The 22,730-nt window shown below is 46.5% G+C and overlaps 1 protein-coding gene across 13 annotated transcripts in view; it reads left to right on the plus strand.

Annotated features, from left to right (window-relative positions):
• Positions 1 to 22,730, plus strand: part of Sipa1l1 (signal induced proliferation associated 1 like 1) — a 281,885-nt gene that overhangs the window by 257,421 nt on the left and 1,734 nt on the right. For all 13 annotated transcript variants that reach the window (XM_021202716.2, XM_029540740.1, XM_029540742.1 and 10 more), the window contains 5 exons: positions 4,866 to 5,105; positions 5,800 to 5,965; positions 11,812 to 12,058; positions 15,141 to 15,287; positions 20,705 to 20,819. In XM_021202716.2, coding sequence (XP_021058375.1) covers positions 4,866 to 5,105; positions 5,800 to 5,965; positions 11,812 to 12,058; positions 15,141 to 15,287; positions 20,705 to 20,819 — 915 coding nt within the window. The remainder of the gene's footprint in view (positions 1 to 4,865; positions 5,106 to 5,799; positions 5,966 to 11,811; positions 12,059 to 15,140; positions 15,288 to 20,704; positions 20,820 to 22,730) is intronic.

The following is a 22,730-nucleotide window of genomic DNA, read 5'->3' on the forward strand; positions in this document are numbered from 1 at the left end:
CCACCCTCCCCCCTCTCCCCTCCCCCTTCTTTTTTCTTTCTTTCTTTCTTTCTTTCTTTCTTTCTTTCTTTCTTTCTTTCTTTCTTTCTTTTTTTATGATAACAAAATTGAACAGGACACTGTCTCTGCTATGCCTATTAGATGGTTATGTTTGCTAGATGTTATAGTTTACACCTTTAATCCCAAGGAGAGGCAGATGGATTTCTGTGTGTGAGTCCAGCCTGGTCTACAGGGATAGTTCCAGAACAGCCAGGGCTACACGGAGAAACCCTGTCTCAAAAAACAAAACAACAGAACAAAACAAACAAAAAAATGGTCATGTTCACAGGCATCTTGTCAACTCCTTATTTACATAGGTGTTGCAGGGTATCTGGTCTTGGGCCCACAGAGATCTGTACCCCAGCTAGCCGCGCGTTCCCCAGGCTGAATGTGCATGCTTCCTGCTTAGCAGAAACTTGCATCCTGGGAAGGAGCAGCTTTCCTTGCTATGCTTAATCTGACCCTGAGACCTCACTTGCTTAGATCCCTAGTGCTCTAGCACTCGTGTCTCCTGCCGCCCTCCAGAATCACGGAACTGGTGGTGGAGGACACAGCGGGAAGAGTCCTGCTTCCTCATTATCCCTCATTATCTGTCACACAGCCTATCCCAGGAAACCCTGTCAGCTGCCCTGTCTTAGTCACAGGCCAGCATCCAGCCTTCGCTCAGATTTTGTCACAACTATTTGACAGGTGACTAATTGCTGCTTTTCCCTCTCTGAAAATACTGTCCTTCACAGGGTAGGACCAAACCCTAAGTTCTTATGCCATGGCTGCAGGCATCCCTTCCCGTCGGACAGCAGCTACGGCTACATAGGAAAGAATGGTCTCTGGGGGTTCGGACATTTAGAAGGGTATCCCCAGCCCAAGCGCACAGGAGCGATACCTGGAAACTTGACTGATGACATCTGTGCTCTCCCACCCTGCAAGCAGCAGCCACCTTAGTAGTGTTTCTTCTTAGTAGTGGTCAGCCCGTCCTGTAAAGTGGCCGGGCTGCTGCCCCTTCGTCTGGCTTCCTTCAAGCCATAAATCCAGATGTGAAGTCTGTCAGGTCAAGCTGGCCCAGGTCTGGCCACCATGTTACCCTTTTATTTTTGTATGCAGTGATACATGTGTGTCCTCTCTTCTTTTTTTTTTTTTTTCCCCAGGCAGGGTTTCTCTGTATAGCCCTGGCTGTCCTGGAACTCACTTTGTAGACCAGGCTGGCCTCGAACTCAGAAATCCGCCTGCCTCTGCCTCTGCCTCCTGAGTGCTGGGATTAAAGGCGTGCACCACCACCACCCGGCCTGTCTTTCTTCTTAAAGACTCCAAAGCTGTCCTATTTTTCAGGGAAGGGGAATCATCCTAGAGTGTAGGTGAAAACTGAAGTCACCGGGTCCGAGGACATTCTGGCTGGATTCTCAGTGACCTGGTTTGGCTGTGCTCACAGTTAAACTGGCTTTTCATGTAGTAGAAAAGGAACCGATAACTGCACTTGTCACCCAGTGGGTCTGCTTCTCTTCCCTTTTTGATTCATATTATTAGCTCATTACCTTACTCCATTCTTAGGAAGAGATTCAAGGCACTGTGGGTAAGGCAGAATCGCAGTGTATTGAATTAACAAGAGTTCTCCAGGATAACGAAACAGCCCAGCTGTCTGGCTCCCCTTAAGCACAGATCTGCCAACTTGTCATTGACTGTAGTATAATTAAAACTCCCAGAGTCTCTTGGTGAAGTATGTGACTGTACTACCTTGAGGTGGTCATAGACCAGCAGGTGATCAGCTTCAAGGAGCTCCCCAGAGCCTGGGCCAGAATTATATAGGAAAGGAAAAGATAGACCATTTTGGAAAGTGTATAGGCTCAGGTAGCAGTTTTTAGTTCTAGGAAATGGGAGGATCCTTTAAAAATGTTTCAAAGCACACCTTCTTTTGACTCAAGAAAACGTAATATGAGCCGTCAACCCTGCACAGATAGTATCTCCTGCAGGGACCAGGGTTTTGCTTCAGACACGTGGTATCCATGGCTTCAAGTCTTGGATCTGGGCAGACATGACCAAGTTAGAGCAGTGTGAGCAAGTCACCTAGGTCCAAGCCGTGGTTCTCAAATGAGCTGCGTCCTGCAGGGGAGGTTTCTGCCATATCTCTAGACACTGATTCAGCTCTGATCCGTTAGCACCTCTGGGATTAGAACCCTGAAGTGCGTGTTCTGGATGTGTCGTGGGCGAAGTCTCGGCTTTTGCTGTTAGGGGTTACACACACTGAGGAGAAAGACAGGCCATTTGTTTCTGTTTGGTCCCAGATATCAGTTCTTAATGTGGCTGTCGGATTATAACCATTAGTAAGCATAAGTGCGCTGGCATTTCACACTGAGTAGTAGCTACCATATTCAGATAGAATGAATAATTAGGTTCAGTGGTCAGTTAAGCAGGTATCCTGGTGAGGGTACACAAAGGATGCAGAAGCATCATTTGTAGACGTAATTACCTCCTACACTAAAAATTAAGCATGACGGAATGATTTGTAAAATAATGAGCAGTATAATTTATTTTCTATTCTCCTGGCAAATTATTTTTTGATTCAACTTCAGTCTTTTAAAGTCCCAGGGTTTTTGAATAGCTGTGTAATATCAAAGTATTCAAAGGTAAAATGTGTCGATTCAGGTGTAAATCAGATATAGTAGACTCGGAGCCTGGGTCATGGACCACAGCAGCCTCTGGGAACACATGAGAAGCGAGTGTTCTCACGCCCCCAGCCCCATCCCATCTGTATCAGCATCTCTGGAGAGGGCACACAGTCAGCATTTTTAACATACTGCTCTTTGAGAGTTGGCTCCTGTGGTTTTCCAAGGTTAGATTTTTAAGTTCGATGTGCGCTAAACACCTTGGGACCTCATAATTGTGATCTAGTGTGTGTGAAGAGATCCTAAAGCAAAAGGTAAATCTTAACATCTGCAAACTAAACTCTAGAATCTTGTCCCTAAATAAGTAACAGACCCTCCCCACCCTCACCTCCACGCCCTGCTGTCTAAGGCTTATCTGAGGCTGCCCCTCTTCCCTGCAGAAGTTCAGAGCCAGCTGTGTTGTCTCCCCTGATGTGCACTGGGCCTCTGGTGCGTCTTGGTGCGCCCTTCAACCTTGTTGAAGTTTTTCCTTTACCTGAGTTCACTCTTACACTTGTAATCTTTCCGTAGCAGGGATCTGCTATTGTTTTGTCCTTGCTGACTTGATAAGCCATACCTAGGAAACAATCTTACATCCCCCTTTCCTGAAGATATACTTTTTCTTGTAAAATTATATGTGTAGGGGTGGGGCGTGTCCTGATGCCCTCAAGAGCAGGAAGAGGACAGTGGCTCTCTTGGAGTGTCAGTTTCAGGTATGCCACTGGGAACCAAACTCTGGTCCTCTGAGAGAGCAGTTCATGCTCTTAATTACTGAGCCATCTCTCTAGCCCTTCTTAATTTTAAAAGCAACTAGGCAGAATGTTTATCAGCAGTAAGGTTGCATCGCTTTTCATTTGTGTAGCCCTTGCAGATGTTATGGGAATTTCCTCTACCATCTCTAGATGGAATAGTTCTTAGGGGAAAATGTTTATGGTAAGACTAGTAATTTTTTATCCTATTTTTCCAAGTTTGGGCCCAGCTCTTCTGAGTTCATTATAAAAATAAAGAAGATGGTTCTTTGTGTTCTGAAGTAATAAGACCACATTCATACTGGAAGCTCTCCAAGTGGATTCTCCCACAATACTTTTCCAGATCTGGTAGCTGATTCTTAAATACTAATAAGACTCCTCCCTATTGTAAAAAATGTCCTTCCAGACTGTGGTTCAGAATCTACGGGTCTGTCCTTCCAGACTGTGGTTCAGAATCTACGGGTCTGACCAGTAGAGTTCGGTTTCCACCAGGAGATGCTTTCTCATCCAGTCGCTTCTGGGTTTTGTTTCTACTGTAACACTTTAAAATACTGTGATAGTTTCAGAGTTGCAGAAGAGTTTCCTAGATAGAGTTTGTGAACACCCCACACTTGTTCCCCTTTGTCATCTTCTCCCATTGCTGAGTGGTTGGTACCTTTGTGCCAGCTGCATATCACTACAGATACTTTAATATCTGTTCAGTCAGGATGACAAGTTTTTGACAAATAGAAGTGCCTCTGAGGAATGCAACTGTACGTCTGTTGTAGGAGACACCTGACCTTAGATTTTTTTCCCTAAGCAGGACTCAGCAGAGCTCATAGTGTGGACATGACCCTGAGGTTCCTTAGAAGGAAATGTGGTTATCCTGCACGTGGGTGGACATGACCCTGATGGACCTTAGAAGGAAGTATGGTTATCTTGCACATGGGTAGATGATATAAGCGCTACTCCCCAACCTTGAAAAATCTGCCTTTTTCAGGCTTAGAACTTGTCTGATGATGAACAAGCTTTTGAGTCTATATGCATGTTAATGCTTTAGGAACACAGCTATCAGCGTGCCCTTGACCTGGGATGTCAAGGATTGCTGTGTCCCTGACTTGATCTTCCTCTAGTCTTTAGCCTGGTCTTAGCATCATCATGACCCCCAGATCTGAGGTCATACAGGCAGACACTGAGACTTCTACTGCTCCTTGTCTTGTCCCTGGCCCCTCCCGGACTTCAGTGGACCAGTGTGTCTGAAAGTGCCCCTCTTACTTTTAACTTAATGTACAGACATTTAAATTTCAGGACGAGAACAGGCAGACCAGCTGGCCATCCCTTTTAATCATTTCTACAAAATTCATTTTTCTCTAACCTGACCTTCACCCTCACCTTGGACACCACCCCAAAACTGACATGGCGTAGATACTACAGTCACTGTCTCTGTCCTGCCTCTCCACAGTACCATGAGCTCCCGACACTCTGCCAGCCCAGTGGTATTCTCCAGTGCCAGAAGTTCACCCAAAGAGGAGCTTCACCCCACCACATCCTCCCAGCTCGCACCGTCCTTTTCCTCTTCTTCCTCATCCTCCTCTGGACCTAGGACTTTCTACCCTCGCCAGGGCGCCACTAGTAAATATCTGATTGGATGGAAAAAGCCAGAAGGAACCATTAACTCCGTGGGATTTATGGACACACGAAAGTAAGAGATTCTCTCCTTCTACTTAGTGGTGGGTTTTCTCTGCGCACAGAAAGAACTGGGCAGTCTCTCATTGCCAGTGATCCTGGGCTGTGATGTTGGGGTTGGAGGGAATTGCTTAAGGAGGGATTTTCTTGTTTTAAATTAACAAAAAAGTATTTTTCATATAATATATTCTGATCACACTTCTCCACTCTCCCTGGGAGGTTTTATTTGCTAAGTAACTTTTTTTCTTTAAGTTATTTCTCTGCTTCATTGCTTGAGTAAGATGTACTGTGAACATTTCGCTCTGAGGTCTTTAGCTATCCTAGGAAAGAAGTGTTTGAATCATCCTTTGGGATGGTTGAGCCTCCAGTGTTCTGTCAGTCACAGCCTTTGTGTAGACTGCTTCTTCTCTGGGCCAGTAGGACTCAGAGGACAAAGGACTTCTCCATGTCGTTTGACTGCCATTGTATAAAGGTGGCTCTGGGGATCGATCTGTTGGAGTCTGCTGCTAGTACTGGCCACATAGGGCGGTGTCCTGTAGAAGAGTGAATTACTCCTCCCACTTTATTTTGAGTTCACGTTGACTCTGCTTTATCTAACAAGCACTGACCTAAGTGGATTCTGATGTAAATAAGAGTCAAACCCTGTGTTTCATCTGTCACAGCCCCCTTGGGCCAAGCCTGCTGCCCTGATTTCCACCCTCTCTCCCCAGGCGACATCAGAGTGATGGCAATGAGATAGCCCACACTCGGCTTCGAGCCTCAACCAGGGACCTGCGGGCCTCCCCAAAGCCGACCTCCAAGTCCACCATCGAGGAAGATCTAAAGAAGCTCATTGACCTAGAGAGCCCGACTCCCGGATCACAGAAGGATTTCAAGGTACGGCAGGTGTGGGGTAATGGCAGAGAAAAGCTGGGCATGGTGGGGTGCAGGACTGAGGGTGTTGGGGGCCCTTCTCCCTCCGTGTTGAGTGTTCTGTCTCTGCAGACACAGCTCCTTGGTGCCCTGTTAGCCTGCTCTTCCCTGGCTCTCTCTTCTGGTGTGTCCTATTCTGAGTCCACACTGAAGTGGCATCACTTCCAGGACGCAGTATTGACACCTGTGGCTCCCTTGTCAGCCAGAACATGTCCCATGTGGTCTCCCATCTGCCTTCTGTCTGTAAGGTCCCTTTCTTACATTTCTCACATGTGTCACATTTGCCTCCTGGTCTCCATGCCCCACTCTGTTGGCCACAGGTAATAGCGCTTTCCACCTGTCAATCAAGGGAACTGCCTCCTGGCCAAACTCATGCATGGGTCTCTATACTCAAAGCCTCTTTTCTCCCTCAGAATCCTGACTGTGTGCCCCTTCCCTAGAGCCAAGTCTTCCTCTCCATCCCCCCAAATGCTCGCTCAGCATTTGTGTGCGTTTGTCAGTGGCCAGCCTTCTCCTGGGCCATTCCAGGAAGATCATGGCGGTGAACTCTGGGGTTTTTTTTTCCCTTTAACTTCTGAGTTGAATGATGTTCAGGGTGACTAGAAAGCTTGTTTCAGAATACCAAAAAAGTGTTGGGAATGAAAGCTAGAAAATCCTTCCCACAACCCAACCTCTACTGCGGTCAAAGAGAGCCCTGCTCGGGAGTGGCCTTGCTTCTGTGTCCCTCAGGTTTTTCTGTATACGTGTGTGTGTGTGTGTGTGTGTGTGTGTGTGTGTGTGTGTGTGTGCACGCACATACCACCCACATAGAGTATGTGCCCTAAGCTGAAAAGTCAGCTTGTGCAGGAATCACATGTTCCCTGGGCCTCTGGAGATTGCTGAAAAGGAAATGGTTTATGAACATGATTTATGGCTATGGATATGGCCGCTGCTGGTTTCTGTCATTTCGGTTTTGGGAGCCAGCACTTAGCAGTTCTGAATCATCATCCAGGGAACAAATGGTTCCCATAGCAACCTTGAGGAAGATGGTGCTTGAAACTTATCCATCAGAACCCAAGGTGACAAATTAAAACTTTGAAGTCCCAGTTTCAGTATAAAAATTATTTTAAGATGTACTCTTTGAGGTTAGAAGATAGTAAAACTTGCCCCGGAAGGAATCTTTCCTCTAAGTGTTTCTTGAACATTTTTGGCAGGGGCATGGGGATGGGTGAGCTCAGCTTCCATTCCTTGCATCTGCTCATGCAGTGGGAATAATTGAAGGCAAATGTCTGTCTTCCCTGGAGGCCTTGGCTTCTCTGTCTGAAATGAGTTACTTTAGCATCGCTATTTGAATCCGAGTGGACTTTCTCTTCTTGTGACTACTGATAGGATGTGATATGCAAAGATGGTGCTCCTGCAGGCTCTGAGCATTGCAGCAGAAGACCAGAGCAACAGTGGCAATGTGCTGTCTCCCCCTCCAGCCCATCTTTCTTGAGCTGGTTTTGTTTTAGATTAGTTCAGCTAAGTAGCCCTAGTGTATCTCCTGGTAGCCTGTAAATGATCATGGCTTTTAGGGAGGCTAGTATTCCCTCGGGAAGCCTCCCAGGCCAGTCCTGGCTCAGGGTTTCAGGCCAGCAGCAAGCTTCAAGAAGAGACCTAGAAGAGCCATTTCTGGGCTAGAGACTTGGCTACTAGCATGCATGATGGGCTTCCTCTCCTATGAGCTGTCTCTTCTACTGTAGAGCTAGGTTAGCCAGCGCTTTGCCTTGAAAATGCTGATGGAGCTGCAGCATACTCCTCACTGGCTGAATGGGGTTGCCTTGTCTGCTGCAGGCAACGCCCTGTCCTCCTTCCCAGTCGGGTGGCCCAGAGCAGGGGACTCTCTGCAGTGCTGCTGTGTAGTAAAAGATATACTGTGAGTACTGCTGACCCTGTCGCTGACAACCACAGCTATGGGAAATGGTCAGAATGGGGACTAACATCAGTCTGAGGGACAGCATGAAGTGGAGGAGGTCTGCTCACTGCTGGCAGGACAAGAAGCCTCTTTGCTGGGCTGTGATCAAACTGGAGGATCAGGGGTCTCCAAATGGCTCAATAGTTTTAAAGTTCAGAAGCCTCCCCATGTATTTTCCAAGTAAAATCATCCACGAAAGCTCACTATGTAGAACTAAACTTCTGTGGTAGGAGAGGAAGGTCTCACCCTAGCAGTGAGTTATGTGAGAAACCCTTTGGGCTCCTTGGGACACACTCTGAGAACATGTTGCACTTGTGTGTGTGCTCTCTGAAATCCAGGGCTGGCAGCCCTGGGTAATTTACACAGCAGGCACTTGGTTTACCCTGAAGCCTGAGGACTTGAGGTGAGGTGTGTACTGACAGCTTTTGACAAGACTAGATGCTGCTGTGTCTCAAGGGACAGGGAGCACCAGCCAGGGATCGTCCTCAGCTGCCCTGCCTCCCTGTGGGTCAGGATTCCATACCAGCAACTAACGTGTGCTGTCCAGGGGACTGCTCATAGGCCCCAAAGGCAAAATAGGAGTGGGCTCAGTTTCTCCCCAGTAAAATCCTCAGGCTCACTGGGAATTAAAAATCTCTTCTAAAGCATGAAGTGCTGAAAGGGAGGGAGGGAAAGAAGGAAAGAAAAGAGAAAAGACCTAGTGGGGTGTACTGAATGCTGAACTGGGTCTGGCAGGCAGGAGCCTTGTGTGATAGTTTTAGAACCTTGGAAATAGAAAAGAGGCTATTTAATAACAAAATAAAACTAATTAGAAATCTTTTTAATGTCTACTCCTCTCTATAAACTAGTGCGAGAAATAGCCACTTCCCTCAGACTGACCACAGCAGCTTAATCATGGGCTAGCTTGTACAGACTTGCATTTAACTCATAATGATTTTAAAAGTTACTTACTTACTTGTGTGTGTGTGTGTGTGTGTGTGTGTGTGTGTGTATTGTGTGATGGGTATGGATGTACTGTTTGTGTCTGTGTGTTGTATGTGTATGTTTGGATGAGTGTGTGATGGGTATGGGTGTTCTGTTTGTGTCTGTGTGTTGTATGTGTGTGTTTGGATGAGTGTGATGGGTATGGGTGTACTGTTTGTGTCTGTGTTTTATGTGTATGTTTGGATGAGTGTGTGATGGGTATGGGTGTTCTGTTTGTGTCTGTGTGTTGTATGTGTGTGTTTGGATAAGTGTGTGATGGGTATGGGTGTTCTGTTTGTGTCTGTGTGTTTGGATGTGTGTGTTTGGATGAGTGTGTGATGGGTATGAGTGTTCTGCTTGTGTCTGTGTGTTTGGATGTGTGTGTTTGGATGAGTGTGTGATGGGTATGAGTGTTCTGCTTGTGTCTGTGTGTTCGGATGTGTGTGTTTGGATGAGTGTGTGCCTGCCATGTGTGTGCATCTGCCTTGTTTGAGGCAGACTCTCTTGCTTATCACTGGGTGACATAATTGGCCCTCAAGCTTCTGAAGGACTCTCCTGTTTCTGCCTCCCATCTCACCACAGAAATGTGTCTTAGCCGGGCGTGGTGGCGCACGCCTTTAATCCCAGCACTCGGAGGCAGAAGCAGGCGGATTTCTGAGTTTGAGGCCAGCCTGGTCTACAAAGTGAGTTCCAGGACAGCCAGGGCTACACAGAGAAACCCTGTCCCTGTCTCGAAACAAACAAACAAAAAAAAGAAAGAAAGAAAGAAAGAAAGAAAGAAAGAAAGAAAGAAAGAAAGAAAGAAAGAAAGAAAGAAATGTGTCTTAGTCAGTGTTCTCTTACTGTGAAGAGACCATGACAACTTATAAAAATAAGCATTTAATTGGGGCTTGCTTACAGTTTTTGAGGTTTAGTACTTTATCATGGCGAGAAGCATGGTGGCACACAGGCAGACATAGTGTTGGAGTAAGAAGGAGCAGAGAGCTGCATCCTAAACCACTGGATTAGAGAGACTCTGGGCTTAGAATGGTCTTTTGATACCTCAAAGCCTGTCCCCCTCAAACAAGGCCACACCCCCTAATCCTTTCCAATAGTGACACTCCCTAGTGACCCAAGCTCAAAACTAGCAGCCTGTGAGGACCGTTCTTACTTAAATCACCACAGAGTGCTTGGATCGCAGATACAGGTCACCTCGTGCAGCTTGTACATGGATCCCTGAAACCTAAATTTGGGTTATCAGGCTTTAAGAGAAGTGTTCTTGGTGAGCCACCTCCCTGGATCCCTCGACATCAATCGAAGTGATCAGGATTGCACTACATTAGTTACATGTTAGTCTTTCTTACAGTGTGCCTGCTTAATAGTGTTGCAGCATACACCAGGCGCACTGCACACAGATCAGCCCAAGTGTCATCTCTGTTTCTGGGTGTGGTTCCAGCCATTCATTCCCTCTTTGCTCTCTCAGATGGTTGTGGAAAGGCATTCAGGAACTCCTTTGCCCGTGCTGTCCCTGGGAAGGTGACCAGGGTTCTGCAGGAGATTGATTAGGGATGGTTTGATTCAGGTCCCAGCTGGCCTTGATGAACGTGTGAACACGGGGCCTGTTAGTTCTCAGTAAGATGGATTCTCAGGAGCTTGGCTGTTTGCAGAAAACCACAGTGAAACTCATTCAGCAGATTCATCTCTGGAACTATTTGCCATTTATGTATAAAACCCTTGTCATTTGTAAAGCCAGGTCTTTATAATCGCATGGATAGAAAGACACCTTAAAGCTAGCATGGCTAAAGTAGCATGGCAGGCATGTCTTTAATCCCAGCATGTGGGAGGTGGAAACAGCAGCCTAAAGCTGAAGAGAGCTCTGTCTCAACAAAGAAAAAAATCACCTCCATGGGCTGGCAGATGGTGAAAGGACTTGCCCTGCAAGCCTGAGGGTGGAATTCAGTCCCATCTAACAGTGGAGGAGGAGAACCAAGGCTGCTGAGTTGCCCGTTGACCTCCATACATTTGCCAATGGTATATGTGGCCACACACATACATCACACAATAAATAGCATTTTAAAAATGATAATTATCTTCAAAATTAATGAAGCTTGTCTACCTTAAGAGATAGTATTGAGAGCCACCAGTATGTGTTCATGTTGCTGCTGATTTCTGTGTATTAGTGCTCTGCCTGCACACTTGTCATGCCTAAGCCAGAAGAGGGTGTCACATACCTTGCAACTGGAGTCACATATGGTAATGAGCTGCCGTGTGGGTGCTGAGAATTGAACCTTGGTCTTCTGCAAGAGTGTCAGTGCTTTTAACTGCTGAGCCGTCCCTCCAGTCTTGAGTGCCTGCATTTTGATGATGGTCTCCCTGTTGCCCAGCAGTTACACTGCCTGTCATCTGGCAAGCTGCTGAGGCTCCTGTCCCTGTTCCTTGGCTGTTCCCAGGAACCTCCTCTTCATTGTCTAGCCTCCTGCCAGGTGCATCTTGTTGAGCAGCTGCAATGATCCAGACAGGTGCCTTGCCCACATTTATGGTTGAGGGGTCTAGCCCTGGAATGTTATAAGATCCGGCCAAAGACACAGCCTTCAAGTTAAGTATATATTTAAGACTAGGGGTACATACCTTTAATCGGACAGGTGATCTCTTGAATTCCAGATTAGCCAGTGTTACATAGTAAGATACCGCCATCTCAAAAGCAAACAAAAAAATCATTTTATCTTGTTATTCATTACCACATAACATTGATTAACCATGGTTAAAACATGATAAATCAATCTCATCCGGATCATGAGTACAGCTTCTTTCCCCCTGGGATGTAGGACTGGACGGAGCTCTTAGGCTGGCCGAGCTCATGCCACTGCTTCACCCATCCAACCTTGGTCTCGTTCTGTGACCTAAGTCCCTGACTCCAGCCTGTCTTGTTTTTCAGTTCCATGCACTGTCCTCCCCACAGTCCCCGTTCCCCACCACCCCTACCTCCCGGCGGGCCCTGCACAGGACTCTGTCAGATGAGAGCATTTACAGCAGCCAGAGGGAGCATTTCTTCACCTCCAGGGCTTCGCTTCTAGACCAAGCCCTGCCCAACGATGTCCTCTTCAGCAGCACCTACCCATCTCTCCCCAAGTCACTTCCACTGAGGAGGCCATCTTACACGTTGGGAATGAAGTCATTGCATGGTAAGTGTCTTGCAGTTGCAGCTTGGCAATCTTGTGCAGGGCCCATGGCCCAGTATGACAACCAGCCATTCGTTTTCTTAGGGGGTAGTTTGGAGGAATTCCTACCTCTGCTTCATCTTTCAGTCCCCCTCCTTCCTGCAATAACAGACCACTGGTCACCTCAGTGTTGCTCGTCACGGGTCACTAGACCTTACCCAAGACCTGCTGAATTGACTTTGAAAGAATGGTCTGGGGACTGGTGTTCTCAGATGTTCTAGCTGCTGAAATAGCATTGGGCAAATGAAGCTAAATGAGATAAGTAGATCCTAGAGATGTGTGCTCTGAGAAGATTGCCCTCACTGTCTGCCACACTCACTCACTCACTACTCCAGCCGGTCAGCAGGGGATCCTCCAGGACGGAAATTAGGGAGCCTGATACCTCTATAACCTAGCCTTTGGTCATATGTGTTGTCTTACTTTATGGCCTAACTAGATCCCTGTTTTATAACGACCATGTTCTGGAACTTTAGACTTAAATGTTTTTCTGTCCTCTGTCTGCCCAAATCCATTCCAGGTCTCACCATGGTTGAATCCATTAGACACACAGCACCACATCTCATGCCTGACCCTTTGCTCTGCACGCCATTACATCCAGATTTCTCTCTGACTTTTCCCTTCTGAGAAATTTGCTGAAGCAATGATGTAAATCAGACCCTTGTTTCTTTCCCCTTCGCTCGAGCTGTGTCTTCTAAACCTCAAGGAAGGCTGCACTTTCCTGAGCCCTCACTCACATGCATGAGAGTTCTCCCACATCTCCATCATGCCATCCTGCCATGGGACAGCAGGCTCCCTCACTACTCAGGGGTCAAGCCATCTTCCTCCACCCACCTGCAGCTAACATGTGAAGTACTATTCCCCGCCACCACGCTGGAGCAGCGGCTCTCACCCTTCCTGCAACTGCAGCCCTTCAATACAGTTCCTTATGCTTTGCTGACCCCCAATCATAAAATTATCTTCATTGCTGCTTTATAACTATAATTTTGCTACTGCCATAATCATGCTGTAAGTATATTTGGTGATAGAAGTTTGCCAGAGGGGTCGCAACCCACACATTGAGAATCATTGCTGTAGAACGAGCCCCTCTGTGGAAGTCTCATACACTCCATGCCGGGGTCAGTGCTCCCGAATCCCTTTACTCCTGTGATTCTGCCTTTCTCTCTTTTTATTGGGGGGGGGGGGTTGAGACAGGGTTTCTCTGTATAGCACTGGCTATCCTGGAACTCACTTTGTAGACCAGGCTATCCTCGAACTCAAAAATCCGCCTGCCTCTGCCTCCTGAGTGCTGGGATTAAAGGCGTGTGCTACCACGCCCGGCTCTGCCTTTCTTGAAAGCCTTTCTTCTTTCCCTGCACTTTTCTTCAACCCTCACAAGCAATAAAAAGTACTGTCCCCACCCCTGTGTATGCACGCACGATCACATGTCTGAATGGGTCTAGCCCCTAGAGGGCTATCCACTTGGAGTCATTGGCCCACTGAGGCAGCTTGTGAGTAAAGACTAGGCAGACCCACAGAGAGCCATGAAGAGGGGAGGGGCACACGCCCCTGCTGTGTACCTTCCTATCATCTCCTGATAGAAGCCAGGCAGCGCCCTGGTGATGCCTATTCCATACTCAGCAGCCTTGGTTGCTGTCTATACTGAAATGTATGTAGGAGACAGATGTGGTTGTTTGGTTTCCTTTCCTAGATGGAGCCTGGGGTCAGGAATAGAAGAGCAGAAAGGTTATAAGTGACACACAGAATTACCTGTTGTGCCTCCATCCCCTCAGTGGAGTCAGCCGTAGACACAGCTGAGCTGTGGATGTCTTGCAGGGTTTGCTGGCATCCGTGGACTCAGTGCCTTTGCTCAGGTTAAGTTCATTAACAGCACAGCTGCACTTCAGCACAGCTCTTCACGTGGTTTGAAAGGGAAAGCATGCACTAAATGTACCCTGAATTACCAGGGTGGCATCATAGGCACAACTCTCATCCTTTCTAAGCAGGTATCTCTGGAGCCACTCACTTTGTAGTGAGGTGTTTGGGTTTTTTTGTTTTTTTGAGACAGGGTTTCTCTAAAGCACATTTGAGGGGTGCCCACATGGAGTTACATACTACCACATATCCATCCTGGCTGCCACTGCTCAAAGACCTCCCTGCTTCCCACTCGTCTGCCTCCACCCTCAGCAGCAGCAGAATGTCCTGTGGCCCAGGTGGCCCTTGGTACTCAAAGCAAGGATTTTTTTTTTTTTTAATCATTGTCAGCTGTTGGGGGTTTAATGTTTGCAGTGAATAACTTTTGCCATAGAAAAGGTAGATGATGGATTTGATTGCTATGATGTTGCTAATCAGAGTATCATTCAGGTGCTAACCTAGGGTCCCCAGGGTGGAGAATAATGCCATGGCCCACTGAAAGTCCCTTCCGAGGCTGGCTCCTAGGAGATACTTAGCACTGTCCCTGTGATCTGGTTACCTATTCATACTCCCTGACTATATTCAGCCATGGACAGTAGACCATCCATCCCTGGGATAAGGAGCACAGGGATCAAGGATGCACTTGTCCTTCACCTTCCTAAGCACAAAGCTCACAGAAGTTGGGGGCAGATCTTGACTCATGGCCCAGATAGAAAGAAGTCTCCTGTTGATCCTCTGATAGTTACCAGTATTTCTTGGCTGTCACCACTGTTCAGTTTGCCATCAGACTAGGCCTCTTCTACCCTGATGACTCTTAACACTGTGAAGGGAAGCTGACCACTAGAGCTACCCTGCCCTGCCCCCATGTCCCACTGAGGACAGGCAGTTTATCCACAGCAGACCTACATATGGCCTCAGTGCAAAACTAAGTTTCTTATGACTCATATTCTTGGGGGAGAGATGGTGGGAAGTATTTTTGAGATACAAAGAAACTAGAGGAAGCCAGGTCAGCTTCAGAAAGGCCACTACTGGCGTGCTGGAGTAGACCTTGATTCCATCAACACATGGCTTACACATGTACTGTGGTAACGAGATAAATAAGTTCTTCGGTGCGTCTGCTCTGGTCACATGTGTTATCCTGTTGTCCCCTCTGTAGGAGAGTTCTCTGCCTCGGACAGCTCCCTCACCGACATCCAGGAGACCCAAAGGCAGCCTATCCCTGACCCTGGCCTGATGCCCCTGCCTGATGCAGCTTCAGACTTGGATTGGTCCAACCTAGTAGATGCTGCCAAAGCCTATGAGGGTGAGTGAGGTTGCTAACGACCCCATAAGCCATCAGAATCCCGAAGGCCAAGCTACAGGGTGCCAGGATTTATGATAAGGCCTGACCAGTTTGCCACCCTGGGCACACTGACAGGAAGTGTGCTTTACCTGTACAGCTGGAGCCCAGAGCCAAAGCTCATGGCTCTGAGCTGTAGTCGGGTCACATGCTGGGCTGGGAGCACTTTATTCATTCAGATGGACCCTGATGCTTATTTTCTACAAAATTCATGAGACTCCTGTGGCTTGTTAATGTCACAGTCCCTATGATACTCTGGTCTATAGAAACCAGGGACTAAACAGAAGGCAATGTGTGTTGACGTAGGCTATCTACTGTCTGTTCTTGAGGAAAGAGTGACTTTGGTACAAGATTATACTTTCAAATTTTTATTAATCTAAGATGGTCTTTATAATGTCGTGGTGGTCATGGTAGACCATGGGTTTACTAGACCACAGAATTCAGAAAGAGCAACCGTGGATAGTGATGGCTGTCTTTGCCTTCCTTCCTTCTTTAGTTCATGGAAACTCCCTGATTCTAACCTGTAACTGTGAGCTTTTCCAGCTGGCCTCTTTACTCCCCAAAATCATGACTCTGAGACTGAATTATTTTATGAATACATGCCTAGAGGCCATGACTCTGAGACTGAATTATTTTATGAATACATGCCTAGAGGCCAGAAGCTTTGGGTCGTTCCCATTAGCTCGTAACTCATTTATCCCATTTGTTCTATTCCCAGTTCAGGAATAGAATAGTCCATGTGGCTAGTTACCTCTCCCTCAGAGTCATGCGACCGTCTTCCTCAGAGTTTGGGGTGAACCCTCCCTCTACCTGACTCCATCCCAGAATCTTCTCTCTCTGTACTGGAACTTCCCTATTTCCTGTGAAGCTAATAGGCCAACAGCATTTTATTGACAGGAGATGCGTCCATACATTGCACAAGAAATTCTCTCTTATATTTTCTCCTTTTGGTCCAATAAAATGCTTTCTCTTACAATAATAAACTTTATATAATAATAACAACTATGAGAACTATCGGGTAAGATTTACATTCACAGTGTCCAGTCCATATGCTTTTGGCAACCTTGGAGAAAGTATTCTATCAGTCCTGTCTTTGTAGGTTCAGAGTTATATACCTAAATCAGTCGCTATCATAATCTGCACTACTAACCTAGAACATCTTCTTAGACTTAGGAACATCTTCTTAAACCCTGTACAACCTAAACTTCATTTTGAGACAATTACTATCTAGTCCTCATCCCCACCACAGACTTGAGAGTCTGTGTATATATAGCTGAGTGTACAGGAAGTGCAGGCAAGCAACTTACAAAACTATAGACATGACATCATCCATTGAAAGACCAAAACGTCCACTCCACCTCTTGGAAATGGGAAATTCACTCTCATAAAAATTGCTTCCTGCCAGGAGGTGGTGGCGCACGCCTTTAATCCCAGCACTTGGAAGGCAAAGGCAGGTGGATTTCTGAGTTCGAGGCCAGCCTGGTCTACAGAGTGAGTTCCAGGACAGCCATGGCTACACAGAGAAAAACCCTGTCTCGAAAAACCAAAATCATCAAAAAAACAAAAAAAAAAAAAAAAAAAAAAAAAAAAAAAATTGCTTCCTGCTGGTTTGGGGAATTAATTTCTTTTGGGGGCCCCCTAAAATTGGGGTTATTGGTCAGTCTTAAGAAAGCAAGCTGTGGGGCTGCTGAGATGACTCAGTGGGTAAAAGCACCTGACTGCTCTTCCAAAGGTGCAGAGTTCAAATCCCAGCAACCACATGGTGGCTCACAACCATCCTTAACAAAGATCTTACTCCCTCTTCTGGAGTGTCTGAAGACAGCTACAATGTACTTACATATAATAAATAAATAAATTTTTAAAAAAAAGAAAAAAGAAAGAAAGCTGTAACCCTTGCTGTCCAATCTTGGCATGCTGAGAAAGTTCAAGCTTAATGAAGTCCTGACTAGAACATTTTCTGACTCTGGACTATCTAACTAGCCATTTCAGAATTGTCCTCGATGTAGATTCTGAGGAACCAGCATTGAGGCGGCCTGAGGTGAGATCACCTGGGCTATCTATCTTATCTTCTTTGGTGTCTGGTCCTTCTGCTCTGCAAACATATAAACCCTTAGAGGTATTATATATTTCTGCATTAGGTGTGGGATGTACAGTGTGCATAATTCAGTTAAAGATGATTCTCTGATCTCTGAGCTGGTAAGGTCTCTCTGCCTTTTTTATGTTAGTTTAGATTGTATAACCAAACTGTAATATAAATTTCTATCTATGCCATTTGAAAAGATGGCATGGTAAGTGTTGAAGATTCGTTAGCCAACAAGATTTATTGGCTATGCATTGGTGAAGTTTTAGCTGGAGGCATTTTCATGTCTCCAACAGTCTTAGAGCTGTGCCCGTGAAGAGGGTTTAGCATATATTTTACTTGGTTTATTCTTGATTTCTTTTCCTATCTGCAGCCAAGATCTTCAGTGAGTTTCCCCCGTCAAATCTGATTTTTATTAATTATGCAAGAACCCACAGTTTTTCTTCTATTGAAGCAAGAGCATATTCTTTTCCCTGACGTAACATATTTCCTGCCTTCCATTTTGAGATGAGGACATACTTACACTGCTCAAAGTCATTAGTCCGTTCTGGTCTATGAGCATTTCCCTTAAAGTATGGTTAGATCTCTCCATAATTGTTCGACCTGTGGAATTGGAAGATTATGTGTAACATTTTTTATGTTGTAATATCTAAAGATTTGTTGTATTCTAATGGATACACGTGTCAAAGCATCATCAGCTTCAATCTATAAAGCCTTCCCAGGATAGCCATCGCCTCTAATAAATGGCCATCTCAGAATCCGCCTTTCTAGAACTTAAGGCAAAGCCTTAACTGAAATCCGGACTCTGAATCAACTTTATGATGCATTAACATGTGCATACTTTAATTCTCCAAACTCTACACATACTCTGTTGCATGGCACTGCTCTGAGGTAGCATCATTAAGCAGAATGTGGATTCTCAACTCAGAACACCACATCTCTATGGGCTGCCGGTCTCGTTCCTCGGGCCCTGTGGATGTCCTTCCCTGGAACTCCTTTTCTGCTGTCACTGTGGATTCCAGACTGGATTCTTCTGATGATTCTTTCTTTACTCTGATGTAACAAATCCTTTAACCTCTTCTGTAACCTGGAGTCTAACCTTGATCTTTCAGTCTTCTCCTTATCTAAGTCTGTTTTATTCTGATCTTTCTGAGGAGGATGTAGACAACCATAACAATTACTGATTTGCATGCTGATAATCAGAACAAAATTATATAGGGTCCAAGGTTTTTTTTTTTTAATAAATTGAGTCTTTTTTTCTTTTAAAGACTTATTTAGTATGCAATATTCTGCATGCATGTATGCCTGCATGCCAGATCTCACTATAGCTGGTTGTGAGCCACCATGTGGTTGCTGGGAATTGAACTCAGGACCTCTAGAAGAGCTACCAGTGCTCTTAACTCTAAGCTATCTCTCCAGCCCAGTTCTGGGTTTTTTTAAACATAGCAAATGAGTTAAAATTTTTTAACATAGGAAATATTAACTTATTTTTTTAGCATAGGAAATATTTTCTTTTAATATGTAACTCTCCTTAAGGATTTCCCAGTTTCCTACCAAGTCTGTTGACTTTTCAGCATTTCCTGCTGTCTCCACCATGTCTCTCTGCTGTTCAGCTAGCACCTTGTGATGGCTGCTGGCTCTTGGCTCTGCCCCGCTCCAGTTGGTTTACAGGCTACCCTTGCTGTTTTCTGGTCTGGAGCTGCTCTTTGCCCTTCTGGGAGAGCCAAGCCTCACACTGGCTCTGGGAAGGTGGCTCCAGGTCACAGAGGGCTGCAGCCTGTTCTGGCTCCTGGCTGTACCTCACAGAGCAATGGAACACCCAAGCTCCACTCTCTGAGCAGTCCCCCAGGTCTGCAGGCTCTTCCTGCTCAGACCTTTATTGGGCTGTCTATCTCTCTTGCTCACTTGAACCTTTCTTGGAAACCGTGCCACCACGCCATAGCTACTGTGCCTCTCAGGACAGCGCCAGCCGCCAGCCTTTGCTGTGCAGCAGAACATTGAAAGCACCTGCACTAGGCCTCTCTGCAGTTTCCTGCTGCCAGCCAGCTAGGGAACTGCCTTCTACTCGGGACGGTCTAATGCCTGAACCTTTTGTTTCTATCTAAATTTGAATTACACACCTGCCACATCGGACACCATTTGTGACTTTGGGCTTTTCTAGCTGGCCTCTTTGTTCCCTGAAATACCAACTCTGAGACTGAATTCTTCCATGAATAAATGCCCAGGCCAAGAGCTTTGGCGTGTTCCCATTCTCCCATAATCCATTTATCCTGCTTATCCTAAGTCCTCCCACGTGGCTAGCTACCGCTCCTTCAGTTTCACGTGACCGACCACCTTCCTCAGAGCTCAGGGCAAACCCTCCTTACGCTGACTCCGTCCCAGCATCCTCTTCCTATTTCCCTTTAAGTTAATAGGCCGACAGCATTTTATCGGTGCTTCCAGGTATTGCACAGGAGAGTTTCTCTTTACTAGCCTGGCTGTCAGTTTGCTGCCTGTCTCCATATAATTTTAAGTCAGGGTATATCTAAACCGTTGGTATGGACATAGTGCTAAAGCCTGCCAGAGTGGCATCTAGGTAAAGCATCCTTTAAGAAGTTTCAAGAGGCTTATTAATTTTAGCTTTTCAGGACATTTCTATCTCTATCCCTTGGTCTAGAATTTGACTCAAGGCCTCTTTCTGGAGACGCCATCATTAGAGCACTGCTTGATAGGCAGGGAAGTGGGCTAGAAATGGATCCATAGCAACTGTCTTTTCAAGGGGCTCTTACACTGTCACCATCCCTTAAACTGAAAGAGCACAGTATCTCCCTGGGACAGGTAGAGACTATAGATTCCAAACATATCTGTGTGTTGGTTAAACTTCACCACCCCTGTAGACCACTGTTTCAGTTTACAGATGTGTCTTAGTTAGGATTTCTATTGCTGTGAAGAGACCCCATGACCAAGGCAACTGTTACAAAGGAACATTTAATTGGGGCTGGCTTACAGGTTCAGGGGTTCAGTCCATTATCATCATGGTAAGAAGCATGGCAGCATCCAGTCAGGCATGGTGCTAGAGGAGCTGAGAGCTCTACATCTTGATGTGAAGGTAGCCAGGAAGAGACTGTCTTCCAGGCAGCTAGGAGGAGGGTCTCTTCTGCACTGGGTGGAGCCTGAGATAGGGGGAGCTCTCTAAAGCCCACCCCCGCAGTGACACACTTCCTCCTAACAGGGCTGCTCCCTGTGGGCCAAGCATTCATGCAACCACGGGATGGAGCTCTGGAGTGCATCCTGTGCTTGACACTTCTCACTTCTCTTCCAGTCCAGAGAGCCTCATTTTTTGCTGCTAGTGATGAAAACCATCGCCCCCTGAGCGCGGCCTCCAACAGTGACCAGCTGGAGGAGCAGGCACTGGTCCAGATGAAGTCCTACAGCAGGTTGGTCACCCAGTGCTGAGGTCATGAATGTACACCATGTGTCACCTCCAGTAGTGGCAGACGTGATGAAGAGGAGATAGAGGGCCATTGATGAGCTGGAAGCTCAACAGCCATGCCAGACACTTGGCTTTAGATAGAACACCTCACAACTGACTCTGGAAATACAATTAAACTGGTCTTGATGGCTTAAGGATACAATTATGAATACTCTTTATTATTTAATGTCATAAGTCACCTGTGCCCCTGTGTTTTAGTAAGTAAAGTAAGAAAAAGCCTTGATCACAAATACTCAGTCTTGGGAGTTAGGCTTCCAGTCTGATTTTCGGGTTTTCTCAGTTGCCACTGTGGCCATGTTGTGACTGTGCTCGTGTGCTCGGCTTCCAGCATTCTGCCTCGGCTTGCCTGTGTCAGAAAACAGGACACCAGGCTGGCTGGAGTGATTGTAAGATGGGCAAACAGTAATAAACGAAGCTCAGAGAGCCTGTCAATTGTGACCCTGGACTGAGACTTCCACTGCGCAGGGTCTGAGGTTCCTGCTTCCCCTGGGTTCCTGTGGTTGAGGTGTGGGCTGAACATGAAGTGTTCCTCAGCATGCCAGCAGCCAGCTGTGAAGCACACCATGACACCTGTGCGCAGATAGTCACCTGGAAACTCTGCCCTAAGTCCTGAGGATGGTTAGGAACCAAGGTATCTAAGCCAAGTATGGTAGTGCATGCCTGTAGTTCCACACTCTGGAGGCTGGGGCGGCAGGGTCAGGAGTTAAAGATCAGCCAGGCTACATTTTAAGACCCTGTCTCAATAAAATGGGTGCATTTCACACCTATGTTTATATTCAGATACCTATGAGAAGTTGTGACTCGCAGGTAATAACAGGGAAGGTGAGCCTAGCTACAAATGGGCTGCTGCTTAGGACTTCTGAACACATCTGCAAGGCTGTGAGCTTAGCTCCTCGTTAATTGTAACAGAGCTGTCACAGACCCTCTTGCCATTGGAACAACCAGGTTAAGCTGAGTGGCGGTCTACTCAAAACTTTGGAGAATTCAGAACGTGCTGCACTGGCATGTGCTCTGAACCCAGACATGGGAGTCAGACCCTTCCAGGGAGAGATTGTGATTGTAGATCCTAGGGTGAGGGGAAGATGGGCCAGGCAGACCTTTCTACACTGTCAGTGCACTGGGTTCATTCTGAAGGACCTGTGGGGTTGAGTTGAGGTAAGCTCCTAAGGGTTCCTTGGGGGCCAGCACCCTTCAGGGCTTTGTGAGAGACAGGACCTTCTGCACACACAGCTCTGTTCTGTTCAGCATGCTTGTCCTTTGACCCAGCCCCAATCTGACCTTAGGTACCATGCTGTAGGTTGCCGCTGACCACTTCCCCTTCATGATCCACTCACTGCTGACTGTGGGGTGGTTTGCCTGAGGCATTTGCCAGTCTGTCACTCACCAGTGGCCTTGTGTTCAAACTACATTTTGATTTGAAGTCTGTTGCAACACAAAATTAAGAGATCAATAACATTTCATTATGAGTCGGGAATTCCACCTTGAACTTTGACTTTTGAAGAATCTTTTTTACTCCACGACTCAGACAACCATGAGTTACATCTCTGGCTCTGCAAAGAGTCCTCTGTGTTTTCCCTACAGAAGACGTGGCTTTCTATTCTGTGATTCTTAGGGTCACGTGGCATAACTAGAACTTCCCCCAGGAAACTGTTAGTAGTTCACATTCATAAGGGGGTGGGGGAAAGCTGACAGGTCCTCAGCCTTGGGTTCTGGGGTGGCTACACCCAGCTGTGTAATAGGCCACCACACACACTTGGTATTCTGCTAACAAGGCGTGCTTCGCATTTGTTTGTTTGTTTGTTTGTTTGTTTGTTTGTTTGAGACAGGGTTTCTCTGTGTAGCCCTGGCTGTCCTG

The sequence above is a fragment of the Mus pahari genome, chromosome 7 (assembly GCF_900095145.1).
Source record: "Mus pahari chromosome 7, PAHARI_EIJ_v1.1, whole genome shotgun sequence".
In the NCBI taxonomy this organism is placed as follows: Eukaryota; Metazoa; Chordata; class Mammalia; order Rodentia; family Muridae; genus Mus; species Mus pahari.